This window comes from Chinchilla lanigera, unplaced genomic scaffold, assembly GCF_000276665.1.
Source record: "Chinchilla lanigera isolate Chin_1 unplaced genomic scaffold, ChiLan1.0 scaffold00081, whole genome shotgun sequence".
Classification (NCBI taxonomy): Eukaryota; Metazoa; Chordata; class Mammalia; order Rodentia; family Chinchillidae; genus Chinchilla; species Chinchilla lanigera.
In genome coordinates this window covers 6,535,017-6,549,974 of record NW_004955482.1, presented here as the reverse complement: position 1 = coordinate 6,549,974, position 14,958 = coordinate 6,535,017, and the positions used below count along the sequence as shown (strand labels likewise).

At 49.3% G+C, this 14,958-nt stretch overlaps 1 protein-coding gene across 1 annotated transcript in view; it reads left to right on the top strand.

Annotated features, from left to right (window-relative positions):
* Positions 1 to 14,958, top strand: part of Wdr66 (WD repeat domain 66) — a gene marked incomplete at its 5' end in the record, with an annotated part of 44,999 nt that overhangs the window by 3,587 nt on the left and 26,454 nt on the right. Inside the window, 6 exon segments of the mRNA XM_013503582.1 lie at positions 2,598 to 2,738; positions 3,561 to 3,670; positions 7,966 to 8,077; positions 8,220 to 8,300; positions 12,898 to 12,975; positions 14,495 to 14,545. Of these exon segments, the coding sequence (XP_013359036.1) occupies positions 2,598 to 2,738; positions 3,561 to 3,670; positions 7,966 to 8,077; positions 8,220 to 8,300; positions 12,898 to 12,975; positions 14,495 to 14,545 (573 nt within the window).

Genomic DNA, 14,958 nt, shown 5'->3' with positions numbered 1-14,958 from the left:
TTAGAGAACAGTGAGCTGAAAGTGTGGTGAGTTCCCATGTTCCTTTGCACCGTCTCCTGTAGTTTCCCCTTTTATTTTTTATTTTATTTTATTTTTTGGTGTTTTTGGTAGTTTCCCCTTTTATTGACAGCTTGCTTTTTATGTGATGTATTTGTTAGCATTGATGAGCCAATGTTGATTTAGTATTATTGTTGTTGTTATTATTAGTTTTTTTTTGAGGCGAGGTCTCACAGTGTAGCCTAGGCTGGCCTCAAACTTGTAGCCATCCTCCTGCCTCAGCCTCCCAAGTGGTGGCATTACACACCCTTGTAGTAGTTTTGTATTCGAAGTCTTTTATCAAAATAAGATAAGCAAGTGGTGGTAATCCTGAGGCAGGAGGATGGCTACAATTACACCTCCCAAGTGGTGGCATTACACACCCAAACTACTACTTCCAGGGTGATAAATTACTATTAAAGTCTTAGTTTGCTTTAGGGTCCCTCTGTGCCATATGTTCTGTGGGCTCTACCAAGTGTCCGATGTTTATTTACCATTTCACTATCACTTGCAATCAATCAATTCAGTGCCACTCCCGTCCTCCCACCCCAGCTCCCCGGCAGGTAACTGCTGGCCTCGCTCCGTCTCCAGGGTTGTGTCTTTCCCTGAATGTCACACAGTCGGGACCCTGCAATGCAGCTTCTGTCACCTGGCAAGTGCGTCTGAGCTTCCTCTGCGGCTCTGCAGGGCTGGGTAGCTCGTTTCTTTCCATCGTTGAGTAATATCCCCTTACGAGGATTACCACCACTTGCTTATCTTATTTTGATAAAAGACTTCGAATACAAAACTACTACAAACATAAGTTACTGCTGATTACAGTAGTCAGGTTTATAGTGCCTATAATTTTTCATTTCATAAAATTTTTATTTTGTAGTTGGCAATGTGGGAATTTCAGTTTTTCTAAGGCAAATGTAGTCTTTCTCTCTTCTGTTCTTTTTCTTTTTTCTTTTCTTTTTTTTTAAGTACTGGGGACCAGGGCCTGCCCACTGAGCCACATCCCAAGCTCTTTTCCTTTCTAAGTTTTTCAAACTTGAGACAGAGTCTTGCTAAAGTGCCCAGTGGGACAGTCTTCACCACTGTCTCATCCTCCTGCCTCAGCCTCCCAAAGTGCTGTGATTATGGGGTGCACACCACTTCGGCCAGTGAAATTTTATCTGTTTGTTAATGATCCTTCCAGGAAAAGTGAGTGGAGCTGAGCTGGTGGTGCACACCTGTGATCCCAGCACTCGGGAAGCTGAGGCAGGAGGATTACCATCAGTTCGAGCTATATAGTGAGACCCTGTGTCAGGAAATCAACAACAAAAAGCACCATATAGGCTGAATAATTGTCTTGCAATGCTACTTCGTGTCTTTATTATAACTTGTTCATTCTTCGGACTTCAGCAGTAAAATGGAATTTCACACATAAAGCAGTCACTGTCTTGGTTCCCAGGGAGGCCTGGGGCTTGGAGAGGGGAGGAGTGGGGAGCTCTTTCTATTACTGTTGAAGACTTTCTTTGTCATTATAAATGCCATAAAATTCACTTTAAAACTTGTTCAATTTTTGAGCCACACATGGTGGTACACACCTCTAATACCAGGGTTTGGGAGGCTGAGGCAGGAGGATCACTCTGAGTTTGAGTCCAGCCTGGGCTACACAGCGAGTTCAAGGCCAGTCTGAACTGCATGGTGAGACCCTATCTCAAAAAAAAACAAAAAACCCTCCACTGTATGGACACACCACATTCCCCTGTTCACTTAGCCGTGGACACCTAGGTAGCTGCTATCTTTTTCCCCCTTGCAGTACTGGGGGTTGAACCCAGTGGCTAAGCAAGCGCTCGCTGCTGAGCTGCACACAGCCCTGTGAGTGTGCGTGTGTGTGCACGTGTGTTACCTGGGACGGAACCCAGGGCCTTCATGCTCATCCACGTCCCCCAGCTCAGCCCTTTGAAAATATTTTTTTATTCTGGGACAAGTTCTCACTAGATTTCCCAGGCTGGGATACACCTTGTGATCCTGCTGCCTCAGCCTCCCAAAAAGCTGGGCTTTGTGGGCGTGGGCCACGTACACAGCTGTGTTTTAATGTTGTCCAGAGTGGTGGTTCCCTTTTGCGACCTCCTTGACCTGCACGGGGGCTCCAGGTCCCTCGAGCGGGCCTCACCACTGTCTGATGCCAGACGGTTTTCACCTCCCCCGAAGACAAACGCGCCGTGAGCAGTCACTCTCCACTCCTTGCCCGCTCGGCCCCGCCTGTTCACGACTGGTACAGCGCACGGCCATTTGCAAAGTGCCACCTTTTCAGGGTCCCTTCCAATCTGCTCCCATTTCCCCTTCCTCCCCTCCCTTCCTGCTACTGTCCTCCTCCTCCTGTTCCTCTTCCCCTCTGTCTCCCTCCTTTCTCTGAGATGGGGTCTGAAGGCCTGGCGTCAAGGGACCCTCCTGCCTCAGCCTCCAAGTAGCCAGGACTACAGGTATGCACTCCTCCCGGTCCACCGTAAGCGCTGTCTCAAAGTGCTTAATGCTGCCGTCCTCTGGCTCAGGCTCAGCACCCCAGCACCTTGCTGGTTGCCCCTGTCTTCCAGGCCCTGAACTGGTCGTTCGGGTGGAACAGCTCACTTCCTGTCTTCTACATCCGGGAGAGGAACCAGAGGGTCCTGCTGTACGCGTGCGGCCACACGGCTGTCATCTACAACGTCGCCAAGAACACGCAGCACCACCTGCAGGTGGGTGGGGACTCGCCTCGCCTTCCCCCTTCCAGGCCTGGTGCCAAATCCTGCCTCGGAAGCCCAGGCTCTGCTCACCTGGGCTCCGGTCTCAGCCTGCAGCTCAGGACCGAAGGCTGCTCCGACTTTGTTACAAGACTCCGCAGCAGCCAGGCGTGGAGCTGCACGCTGGTAATCCCAGCTCTCAGGAGGCTGAGGCAGGAGAGTCTCCCAAGAGTTCAAAGCCAGCCTGTTGAGACCCTGTTTTTAAAAAAGGAAAGGAAAAGCAACACCTGCTTCCTCCAGTCCTGCCAACCCGGACCCCTCTCATGTCGTCATCTGCCCTGGTGTCCCATTTAGGTGTCTGACTGCCCCCTAGTTGACCTGCCAAAACCCCGTGCCATTTGTCACTGGTGCGTGTGGCCCTGGACCTTCCTTCTGGCCGTCTTGGTCTGGGACGTCAGTGAGCCCAGCGGTCTCAGCACTGCCAGGGCTCCCAGACCCCGGTGCCACCTCGGGGTTCGCTCTCCTGGCGCCCAGAAGGGCAATGGGGACATCGGTGGGCGGCGCCCCCGAGGCATAGCTCAGCCAGACAGGCGCCTTCTGCTCTAGTCCCCTGGCTGGGAGCTCGGGCGGGGTGGGGAGCGCCCCACCCTCGAGAGCCACCACTGTGGACGCAGCTTATTTGTCAGGTCTTGTTTTTCTTTGCAGTGCTGGGAGTTGAACCCAGGTCCTTCATACCAAGTCGTGTCCCAGCCCTTTTTTTATTTTGAGAAACAGTATTGCAGCCTTCCTGCCTCAGCCTCCCAGAGTGCAGCTAAATTTCCTCCTTCATCTCTGCAGGGCCACCCTAACGTCATCTCCTGCCTCTGTGTCAGTGAAGACCGGCGGTGGATCGCCACGGCAGACAAGGGGCCTGGCTGCCTGATAATCCTATGGGACTCGTTCACAGGGTAGGTTGGAGCTGCGCTGCCCTCCCAGTTCCTGAAGATTCCCTGTCACTGCGGCTCAGCCAAGGCCGAGCCTGGCTGGGGCCCAGAGTGGATGGGCCCCAAGCCAGGCTGACTCACAGTAACCCGACTCACACAAGCTCAAAGCATAAAGCAGATGCTGAGCCAGTGGCCTGCGATGAGCCACGCTGCTTTCACAGAGACAGATCTGGTCGGTGATCCGGCTGCTGCTTCTGGGAAGTTGTAGTGGTTGCCACAGCTGACCCTTCCCCAGCTCTGAGCATGCCTGTTTCCTGCTGCTGGGTCTTCCCCGAAGGGTTTGCCTGATGCTCGGTCCCTCTGCCCTGCCATGGTTTCAGCTGATGACGGACTTCCCAAAGCTGCCATTTCCCTGCGGCCCCTCTGCTCAGAGCCGTGGTCTCTTGCTCTCATTTGTTTGTATGAGCTATGTAGCCCAGGCTGGCCTTGAACCAGCAGAGATCCTCCTGTCTCAGCCTCCAGAGTGCTAGGATTACAGGTGTGTGCCACCATGCCCGGCTCTTTCTCTTTTTTAGAATTAATACTTATTTAGAAGGGCTTGAGCTTTAGAGACAAATTGAGAGGATAGTCCGTCAGGCTCCCTCACACCCCACCCCACTTCACAAAGGATTTGCCTGTGTGTTCAGCTCTTGTTACACTGAAGGGACTCACGGCGAGGTGTGTCACAACCACTGCCTGAGTCTGTTCGCATTTCCCTGTGCCCTTCGTCTCGGGTCCTTTTCTGTTCCAGGATCCTGTAGCACCTCAGGGGCTCCGTGTCTGTCTCCTGGGGCTCCCCTGGGCTTCAGTGCTGTGACTGCTCAGAGGGGTGCAGCTCAGGGTTTGTGGGTGCCCCTGCCTGGCACTGTGCAGTGTTCTCCTGGTGGGAGGAGTGGAAGGGACCCAGGGGCTCCAAGTGGCCCAGAAGAGCAGCAGTGCATGTGTGGGGAGGGAGGAGCATCCGCCGGCTCTGGGGTCCCCGGCTTCCACCCCAGGACAGTGCCCTGCTGCTGGTGGCAGGCAGCCCTCAGAGTTTTTTGGCTTGTGGGTGTGACCCTCTAATTTCTTTTTAGGTATCAAGGATTGAACCCTGAGACGCTGTCCCGCTGGGCCACAGCCCCACCACCACCATCTACTTATTTATTTATTGTTTTAATCTTGTGACTGGGTCTCACTAAATTGTCCAGGTTTGAAGCAGTTCACAACTCTCCTGCCTCAGCCTCCCCTGAGTCCTCGGGTCATAGGCATGTGCCACCGTACCCAGCTGTGGCCCTCCAATTTTATCTCCATTTTTTCATAACAGGGACCCCATGTCTCTGTGTCTTCCCTTATTTAGGACACTAGCTGTTGGGGTCAGGGCCATCCTAATCCAGTAGGACCACATTTTCACATCTGCAAAGGTCTCCCCACCTTTTTCTTGTGCTACTAGAGCTCAAATGCAGGGCCCTTGCTCTGAACTACACCCCCCAGCCCTCTTTTCATTTTTTATTTTGACACTAATTTTCACTAAGTTGCCTGGGCCAGGCTTAAATTGTGAGCCTCTTGCCTCAGCCTCCCAAAGTGCTGGGATCACACAAGTGTGGCCGGCTAAAAACCTATTTCCAAAAAAGGCCTCATACTGTGGTTCTGGGTAGACATGGATTTGGGGGACATCACCCTCCCCCCCCCCACAAGCACAGCGGGGTCTGCACTGCAGGTCCCCAGCCAGCGATAGCTACTCCTAGGCGGGTTTCTTCCCTCCCGCGGCAGCGAGGGGCTCCGGACTCCCGCTGCACTGGGCAGGCCCTGCGGGTGGGCGTGGCAGAGGCTGCTTGGTGCCTGGAGCCAGGGACACGGGGCCCGCTCCGCCAGCACGCCGGGGCCTCACAGCACGTGTCCCCGTTCCCTGTCCTCCGCCTTGCACTTGTGGTGACTCCAGAGCCACGGCCCTGCTCCCCTCCGCTCCCGTCCCTTCTCACTGTCCCCCTCCCGGGTCCCTGCGGTGAGGAGCCGCCCGCACGCGGTCCCCCAGACAGGAACTGCCACAGCTCTGGGGTTGCCTCCTCTTTCTGAGAGGAAGTAGTGGCAGGGGGACATCCCGTCGGGGTGTGCCTGGGGCGTCCGCTGTGCCACTGCCCGGAAGTCCTGTGGCATCCACCTCCTGGACACCTCAGCACCCGTCCAGCTGCCTTCCTGCCAGGCTGTGGCAGCAGGCACCTGCTGAGCTGGGCCCCTCCTGCGGGCCAGGCCCACTCTCAGGTCCAGCCTCTGTGGTGGCGATTTCATGTTACTGTGGTAAAGTACAGACCCTTTAAAACCTACCACATAGCCAGGTGTGGTGACGCACGCCTGTGATCCCAGTGTTCAGGAGGCTGAGGCAGGAGGATTGCTGGGAGTTCAAAGCCAGCCTGCATTACATAGTGAGACCTTGTCTAGAAAAAGCAAAACAAATCCATCACTTTTGCCATTTTTAAACATATAATTCAGTGGCATTGATGATATCCACAAACAGCAGCCGTCACTGTTCCCTATTTCCTGCCATTTTTGTCACTCCGGGCAGAAGCTCTATCCTGGTGGCTCCTGCTCCTCTGTCACCCACCTCTGTAGAGGCCACATCTATGCAGGACCCCGCCTATGAGTGGGGCCCTGCCGTAGGTGCTCTGTGGAACCTGCGGTTTTCACGGAGCATAGTGCTTTCGGGGAAGCTTGTGTGGGTGCTGCACTGCATTTCAGGTGGAGCACCGTCCCATCACGTGGATCAAACACATTTTGTCCTCTCATCTGTTCATGTTTTTGTTTGCTTGTTTTTTCAGACAAGATCTCACTATATGGTTTCTGGCCTTGAACTCACTATGTAGTTCTGGCTGGTTTCCAAGTCACAGAAATCCTCCTGCCTCAGCCTCCTGAATACTGACTGAGCTTACAAGTGTACACCACCAAGCCTGGGCTTCTTTTTTAATTCCAAAGCAAAGCATATCTGTGGTTAACTGAAAGGCATTATAAGTGAGTTTTGTAATGGCTTTGGGGCCCAGAAGAGATTATTTAGAGACTGTTTTGGTTTTGGAATTAATATTCACTTTATTAACATGAGAAACTGACATCTGTGGTTCTTCCTTAAGGTTTTAGTTCAACTTAAAAGTCTTACTCTGCTTGCAAATGTAGCATATTTCTGCAGTCACCTATGAGGAGGCTTTGATTAATGTTTGGCTTCACACACTTGGTCCTTAATTCTTTTTAAACATCTTAAATGGCATTTAGAGACATAATATATTTTGTTTTATGTTTAAGTGTTTTAGTGCTCTAATGAACAAATCCTTCATCAGTACATGAGTAATTCTTGTAAATCTAATACATTTAGACATAAATATGCTAAGTCTTACGTTCTCCTGAGAGCTCTAGTATTGTTTATAAACCTTGTACAATTTCAATTTAAAATTTCAAGTCTAAATCAATGACCTATTTTAAATTAGAATCACAAATTGAGTCTGTTGGAAACTCTAATATGTCAGATTCTCTTCAGCATTATGGATTCCTTAAAAATAAACCAATTTTCTTTTCATAAATATGTCAGTACAGACCTGACTGACGTCAGGGTCTCTATTTTAAATATCTCAGGGAAAAGGTCATTTTCCCACTAAGACCTGCAGTTGTGTCATTCCTGACAGTTTGAGGGTTGCCCTCCAAGTGCATTTTGTCTGTTTGTTTGAGACAGGGTCTCACTGTGTAATTTAGGCTGGCCTTGACCTCGAGGTGATCCTCCTGCCTCAGCCTCCCAAGTGCTGGGATCACGGGTGTGCGCCACCATGCCCAGCTATCTCATTCTTTTTTGAAGGCTGCATAGTTGTTCACTATATGGTTATGTGGCAACATTTTAAAAATAATTCTTGTTGACAGACATTTGTGCTATTTGGTTTTTGCTGTGGATGCAGCCGCCCCCCCCCATGTACTTTCACCTGTCTTTGTGTAAGGTCGGTGCTGTTCCTCTGGGCAAAGGCTGGGCGTGGCAGTGCCGACCACCGGGCATGCACGTGTACACTCGCTGTCCCTGTCCTCTCGTCCTGTCTCGGGTCCCGTGTTTGCATCCCTCACACGTGGCACAGCGCCCCCCAGAGGCCCGCGCCGGGAGTGAGCAGCCCTGTGCAGCTTGCCGCGGTCACCACGGAGACCCACAGGAACGCTTCAGTGGGTGCAGCGACCTGGCAGCTGGGCGCTTCGCGACGCGGTGCGGTCAGCCGTCCCCCCGGCTGGTGCCGCACCTCTCATGACCCCGAAAGGAGACCGGTCCTCTCCCTGTCTTGCAGCATCCCCGTGCACACCATATTTGACAGCTGCCCGCAAGGCAACGGCATCAGGGCCATCGCCATCAGCCGCGACGCCAAGTACCTGGCCACCATCTCCGACGCCGAAGTCCAGGTACAGGGCCCCGGGCTCGTCCCGGCAAGCCGGCCGGCCGTCCTCGCGGGCACCTCTGCGCAGGGCCCGGGGTCTGCTCTGCGCATGCTCCGGGCCTCCCCGTGGGCTCCCCGGCCTCAGGCCCGGCCCTGTTCTCGCGCAGGAAGTGAGCATCTGGAGGTGGACTCTGGCGGTGGAGACGCCCGCGTGCACCCTCAAGCTCCCCAGAGAGTACGGATCCCAGGTGAGCCGTCCCCCTGAGAAGGGCGCCCACGTTGCCCCGGCGCCAGCGGCGCGTAGAGCTCTCCGCAAAGGCTCTCCGGCACTGAGTACATGGGTCACGTGGAGGGTCCTCATCCTAACTGTAACGCTTTCCCGTGCATGAGCACCGGATGCCTTGCTGGTTGTTTATGTCCTCTTTAATTTTTCAGCAGTGTTTTGTAATTTCCAGGGTCTACGCCTTTCGCCGCCTGCGTTAAATTTATTCCTTTTAGTGCTCTTTTAAGTAGAATTGTTTTCTTAATTTCTTATTCTGCTTGTCTATTGCTGATACATAGAAAGGCAGCTGGGTTTGTGGGTTGGTTTTGTGTCCTGCAACTTTACCGAATGCACTATTTAAATTTCAACTGATTACAGTGAAATAAAATGACATGTTTGTTTCTCAGCTTTACTAAGCGCAGTTGTCTTTTTCCAGTACGCGGCGTCAAACCCAGGCTTTTCTGCGCCGCGCTGCGTTTGCAGACCCTCTTATTTTCTATTTTGAAGCAGGGTTCCATTAAGTTGCTGGGTTATCCAGGCTGGGCTCGAACTTGCCGTCCTCCTGTTTCCCTCTCCCGGCGCCTCCTCTCCCTCCTCAGCCTCCGCCTCATGGTGCGGCTTTTCCTCTGGGATTTCCCCTCCGTTCCCAGGCTGCAAGTTTACCGCCCGGGCTCCGAGCTTTTCCTCCCCTCTCCGCCTCTGCCCGGCTAGGATCCGCCTCACCTGTGAGACCCCGGCAGCCCCTGCGCCCTCACTGGCCTCCCTCCTCACCCCGCAGCCCTCTTCCTCCCTAGCTGGGGAGTGAAGCCACTTGTGTGACCCTAGCAGGGAGGCAGCCCTGCTCCTTTGGGGAAGGTCACCTTCCTGGGGGCCACTGAAAGAGCAGTGAGGGAGGGGAAGCACACCCGCCTGGCCGGCCAGGTCACCCACATCCAGCCTGACCGTCGGTGGGGTGACCCGTATCACAGCCAGGCCACCTTCATGTCCAATGTATTTTTTAAATTTTGAGACGGGGGTTTTACCCAAAGCTGGACTCAGATTTGCAATCCTCCTTCCACAGCCTCCCAGAGTGCTGGGATTACAGGTATGCAGCGCCATGCCCGGCCAACAGTACGTTTCTTGTAACGAGGAAAACATTGTGCCCCTCCTTTACTTAAAACCCTTCTGTGACTTCGCACTTCCCTTACGACAAAATCCGAACTCTGCTCTGTGACCTCCCAGGTACGGCCTGATCCCTCCATCTGCTCCCAGCATCTGTCCTCTGCATCCTTAGTGTGTATGGTCTGTTTCCCTCCCAGAGTCCCTGGCTTCACTCAATTGTGTTGTCATATATTCAATAATTCATCTTTCTTCATGGCTAGAAACATCTGTTTATTCTCTGTTGAAGGACACGAGGGTTGTGTCCTGCTTGTGGTTCATGTATGTATCTCTTAATTTCTCGTGGCCACGGTCTTTACTTTTTAAGGGTGTTTCCCCGAGTTTTGTGTCCTGGAGTGGTAGGTTTTTCTCCTTCCAGCGCCTGGAAGGTAGAATTCCATTGTCTTCTGGCTCCTACCATTTCTGTTCAGAAGTCAGCTGTCAGCCCCTCTTTTGAAAGTAACCTGGATCTTTTAAAGATTTGTTTTCTTGGCTTTCAGCAGTTTTTCAGCAGTGTGTCTTTGTGTATAGCGCATGTTGCTGATTTTTTAAAAAGACATTCTTCGGGTTTCTCAAAGCTGGGGTGTATCACTTCTTTCCTCAGCTTTGGAAAATTCTCAGCATTATTTCTCTAAACATCTCTTGCACCACATGTTTCCTGTTCTCGTAGAACTCCGATCACCTGTAAGCTGGACTTTTTTTTTTTTTTTTTTCTACTGTGTCCTTTTGCTCTTTTCTGTTTTTCTGTCCTTGACCTTTGTGCTCTAGCCTGGATAGTTTCTACTGTTTGTTTCCCTTTTCCACTGGTTAATCTTTCTTCAGCTATGTCTAATTCTCTTTTAAACCATCTTTTGAGTTTTTAAATCATGTTTTTCAGCTCTAGAATTTCTATTTGATTCTTTTTTTTTTTTTTTTTTTTTGGTACCGGGAATCAAACTCATGACCTCAGGCTTGCCAGGCAAACGCTTATGCCACTGAGCTATACCCCTGGCCTATTTGATTCTTTTTTTAAAAAATAATTTTCTTTTAAAGACAAAACAAACAATTTTAAATGAGATGAGAGAAGGGTAACAATGGTTAATACGTTGCATATTGTTATATTTAAATTAGTTACTCAGAGTACAAGATATCAGCATTTAATTGTCCAAACAATATTAGCAGAAATGTTTCTTTTCAATGAACTAAGAGAAATTAATAGTATAACTATTTCAGTTATCTTTTATATATATAATCTTTTCTTTTTTCTTTTCCCTTCCTTTTTTTCTCCATTCTCCCAGCCCAGTTGCTCTTTCCTCTTGAAGTTTCTTCCCATTTTACAATGTCTCTTATATATTTTGGATCTTGTTTACTCTTTCAGCTTCTCACACTAGAGACAATATGATGTTTACACATGTACATTTGGTTTACTTCACTTATGAGTATGGTCTCAAGTTGCATCCATTTACTTATAAAAGTTTCCAGGTTATCCTTCTTTATGGCTGAGTAATACTCCATTATATAAAAAGACCACTTCTTTTTTATCCATTCATTGGTTGATGGGCATTTAAATTGTCTCCAAGATCTAGCTATTACAAATTGTACTGCTGTAAACATGAATGCACATATATCACTGTGGTATGATGTTTTTACTCCTTTTTTTTTTCTGGTACCAGAAATCAAACTCATGACCTTGCGCTTGCCAGGCAGGCGCTGTGCCACTGAGCTAAATCCCCAGCCCCTGTATGATGTTTTTAATTCTTTTGGGAAGATACCCAGAAGGGAAATAGCTGGGTCAAATGGGACCTCAATCTTGGCTCTTTGAGGAGTCTCCACACTGATTTCCACAGTGGTTGCACCAGTCTACACTCCCACCAACAGTGGCGAAGGGTTCCTCTTTCCCCACAGCCCCTCCAGCATTTATTCCTTGATTTCTTGATAATAGCCATTCTTTCCAGGGTGAGATGGAATCTCAGTGTTGTTTTAATTTGAATCTCTCGAATGACCAGTGATGTTGGCTGGCTATTTTCCATCCAATACTTGATTTTGTTTGTTTGCTTGGTTTTTTGTTTGTTTTTGTTTTTAAAGACAGGATCTCATGATATAGTTCAGGCTGACCTTGAAATCACTATGTATCCCAGGCTGGCCTTGAATTTGCAGTGATCCTCCTGCCTCAGCCTCCCCAGTGCTGGGATTACAAGTGTGCAGCACCATGCCATCCTTGATGTTGTGTTTTAAAAGGTATAGAAATAATTCGATGTTTGGAATGATAACTTCCTCAAACAAGAAACAAAACCTTCCTTTTGCTTGTGACATGGACTCACTAGAGCTGTCTCTGGACAGGCTGACTGATTTGCAATCTCTGTGAGGTTCGTGCACTTGTCAGGATCTGCCTGTCACCCCTCCCCCGGCTCCTGTGCTGTCGGGGTGTGAACCCCAACACTAACCTTGGTAGTTTACCTTCCCACAGCAGCGGGGAAGTGATGGGCACGGAGACGGGACGGGAGCAGCTTCTCCCCTGTGCCCAGCACCGCCCCTGCAGCCCTGCACCCATCCGAGCTGTGGGTGCTGCCTGCACACGCACATCTGGCTCCCTTGGGTGGTGCTGTTTCCTTACTGTTCAGTTCCTGCAGCTAGGGCCACCCACTCCCATCTTGGCAGGAACCAGCACCCTCTTCCAGAGCTGGGCTGGGGCTCAGTGGTAGAGCTCTGGCTTTGCACGCACAAGGCCTGGGGTTTGATCCCCAGCACCAAAAGAAAAAGAAAAACAGAATCCCCTTCCAGCACCCGGGTTTCTTCCCAAGTTGTCCTGCAGCCCTGTTGGTTTTAGCCCCATGTGGGCAGCGGTTGGCAGGGGACACTGGACGGAGGTCTCTGGAGAGGGACGGGGTACAGCTTGGTGGCAGAGCATGCAGAGTGAATATTGGTTTACTGTTCCTTGCTCCATTTTATAGACAATGAATTATAATAAGTAAGATGTGGAAATGAACACACTTTGTACTACTTACTATAACAGCCAGTATTTAAATGATATTTTTATTGCTTACCACATACCACGTCTTTTATTTTTTTATTTTATTTTTGAGACAGGGTCTTGCAATCACAGCAATCCTCCTGCCTCGGCCTCCCAAGTGCTGGGATTATAAGCTTGCACCTAGCACCATGTTTTTTCTTGCACTCTTTCATATCCCTACTGAGTTGTTTGTTTCTTGTAGTTCTAGGCATTGAACCCAGGGCCTTTGCATTGAGCTACACCCTCACCCCTTTTAATTTTCATCTTTTATTTTACAGCATGTTCTCACTAAGCTGCCCAGACTGGGCTCAAACTTGTGGTCTTCCTGCCTAACCTCACACACCACCACGCCTCGCCAGTTATTTAATTAAAATTATTATTTAATTTTAACATTTAGCTCTCCCAGTGGAAAAGCATTTATTATCATGTAACGTATTTTCCATTCCTTGTATTTCAGAACTACCTTACTTTTAATCCAGCAAATAATAAAGAATTGGTGAGCAACAGTAAAACACAGACAATATACTATTGGTGGGTAAGTAGAAATATTTGATTCATTTAAGTATGGGTACAAGTTTAGGTCCCTTCTCTGAGTGTATGTGTTTTGCTAATGTAACAATATGGTCTCTAGTTAGAAAGCAGTGAGTGTACATTGCATGTTTTGATTTAATTCTAGTGTTTATTTCAGTTCTATTGGAAATTCGCACATTAAATGGGAAGCAGACAGTGAGATTTTATTTAATGTTTTAAAGTAATAAGGCAAATATTTATTTCAGTATATTTAGCAGGTAGCCGTGACAGTAAGGCTTCCCGCAACCTTGGACTTCATTCCCTTTTAGGAAAGAACTAACAAACAAATTAGTACTGTATCCACGTCTCAGGGCAGAAGGGTGGGATTAGAGGAACTTTCAAAGTTAAATGTAGAATTAGCGCAGCACTCAGCAGTGCCCAGGGAGACCCGAGTCCTCCCTGTCGCCGCCCTGGTGGGAATCACAGGGTGCAACAAACCGAACAGGCTGCAGGAGGTGACCGGATGTGGTCCTCCGTGTCCTGGACGGCACTGCAGGAGCTCTTGGTCCCTGACAGACACTGCGCTGGGGCGGGGGGCGGGTGGCAGACACTGCCAATTCCTTTCATCTGGAACGTGGGACTCGGCCTGTCCGTCCACAGGGACTGGGAGACAGGGTGGGGTGACTGTGAGTGCAAGGGGGTGAGCTTTAGGTAAGGACACTGTCTTGGAATTAGAAATGGCATTTGAATTGCGAGCTTTAAAGTAGTTCATGGTTAATTGTATGTTCAGTGCCTTTCACCTCAACTTTAAAAAATGGATCCAGCACAGTGGCACACACTTGTAATCCCAGCTACTTAGGAGGCTGAGGCAGGAGGGTTGCAAGTTTGAAACCAGTCTGGGTAACTTAGTGAGATCCTCTCTCAAAAGTGCTGGGGAGTAGCTCAGGGACAGAGCATTTGCCTAGCATGTGTGAGGCCCTGGGTTCCATCCCCCCCGCATAGACACACACACACACACACACACACACATACACACAGTCCTATGCTAATTCTACATCAGTGATGTTTACTGTTTCTGGTATTTATTTTTATTTTACTTTACTTTTAATGCAGAACTGAGATTCATATTAATGACCACTTAAAGACGCAGTCATTTGTGGCTCGTTTTTTCGGTGACTGAAGGCAGGGCCTCACAGCGCCAGGCGGGCTACACTGATCCCTCCCCACCTTTTTTTTTAACTTTTTACTTTTAAACAGGACCTCGCTACATCTCTGGCTTGCCCAGGTTGGGTTTGAACTTGTGATCCTCCTTCCTCAGCCTCCCAGAGTGCTATGATTATAGGCATTTTGTAGCATTTGTAAGCTTATTTCCTTTTCTTTCAGAATGTTTGTAGCTATTGCCCAAGATAGCGGGTTTTCTTACCTGTGGGAATTATAACCCTCTGACCTTATTTAGATATGTTTTATTTTATTTTTCTAGTATATAGTTCTCTGGAAAACCAAGGTTTTTTAGTAGTGACTTTTTCTTTTTCTGTGCTTCTCAGCATGAAGAGAGAGACACACTTGTTCACAGTGCCCCGCTTTTAACGGAAAATGTGAGTATCCCTGTGGCATTATATACATCAGGTTTTGTGCAGGATAAATATGCGCAAGCTTAGCTATTTGGGGCTATGCTTTGTGTGTCTCAGTGTTAAGCCATAGGGAAATAATTTGAAAAATTTTATTTGGGTCCTTTATCCATACTGAATTGTCAGTTGGAAATAATGGGAGTATTGTTAAAATAAATGTTCTGGAGGAAAAGGCCACCATTCTGAGAAAATGTTCCCCGAGTGGTAGCTTCCATCATGTCTACACCCATATTGATAGAGAGAGAGTGAATCCGAAAGGCTGTACGTGGAGTAGTTGAGCCTTATAAAATGGCTCTATTCCCAGCACTCGGGAGGCTGAGGCAGGAGAATCACTGCGAGTTTGAGACCAGCCTGGGCTACAAACTGAGCTCAAGGCTAGC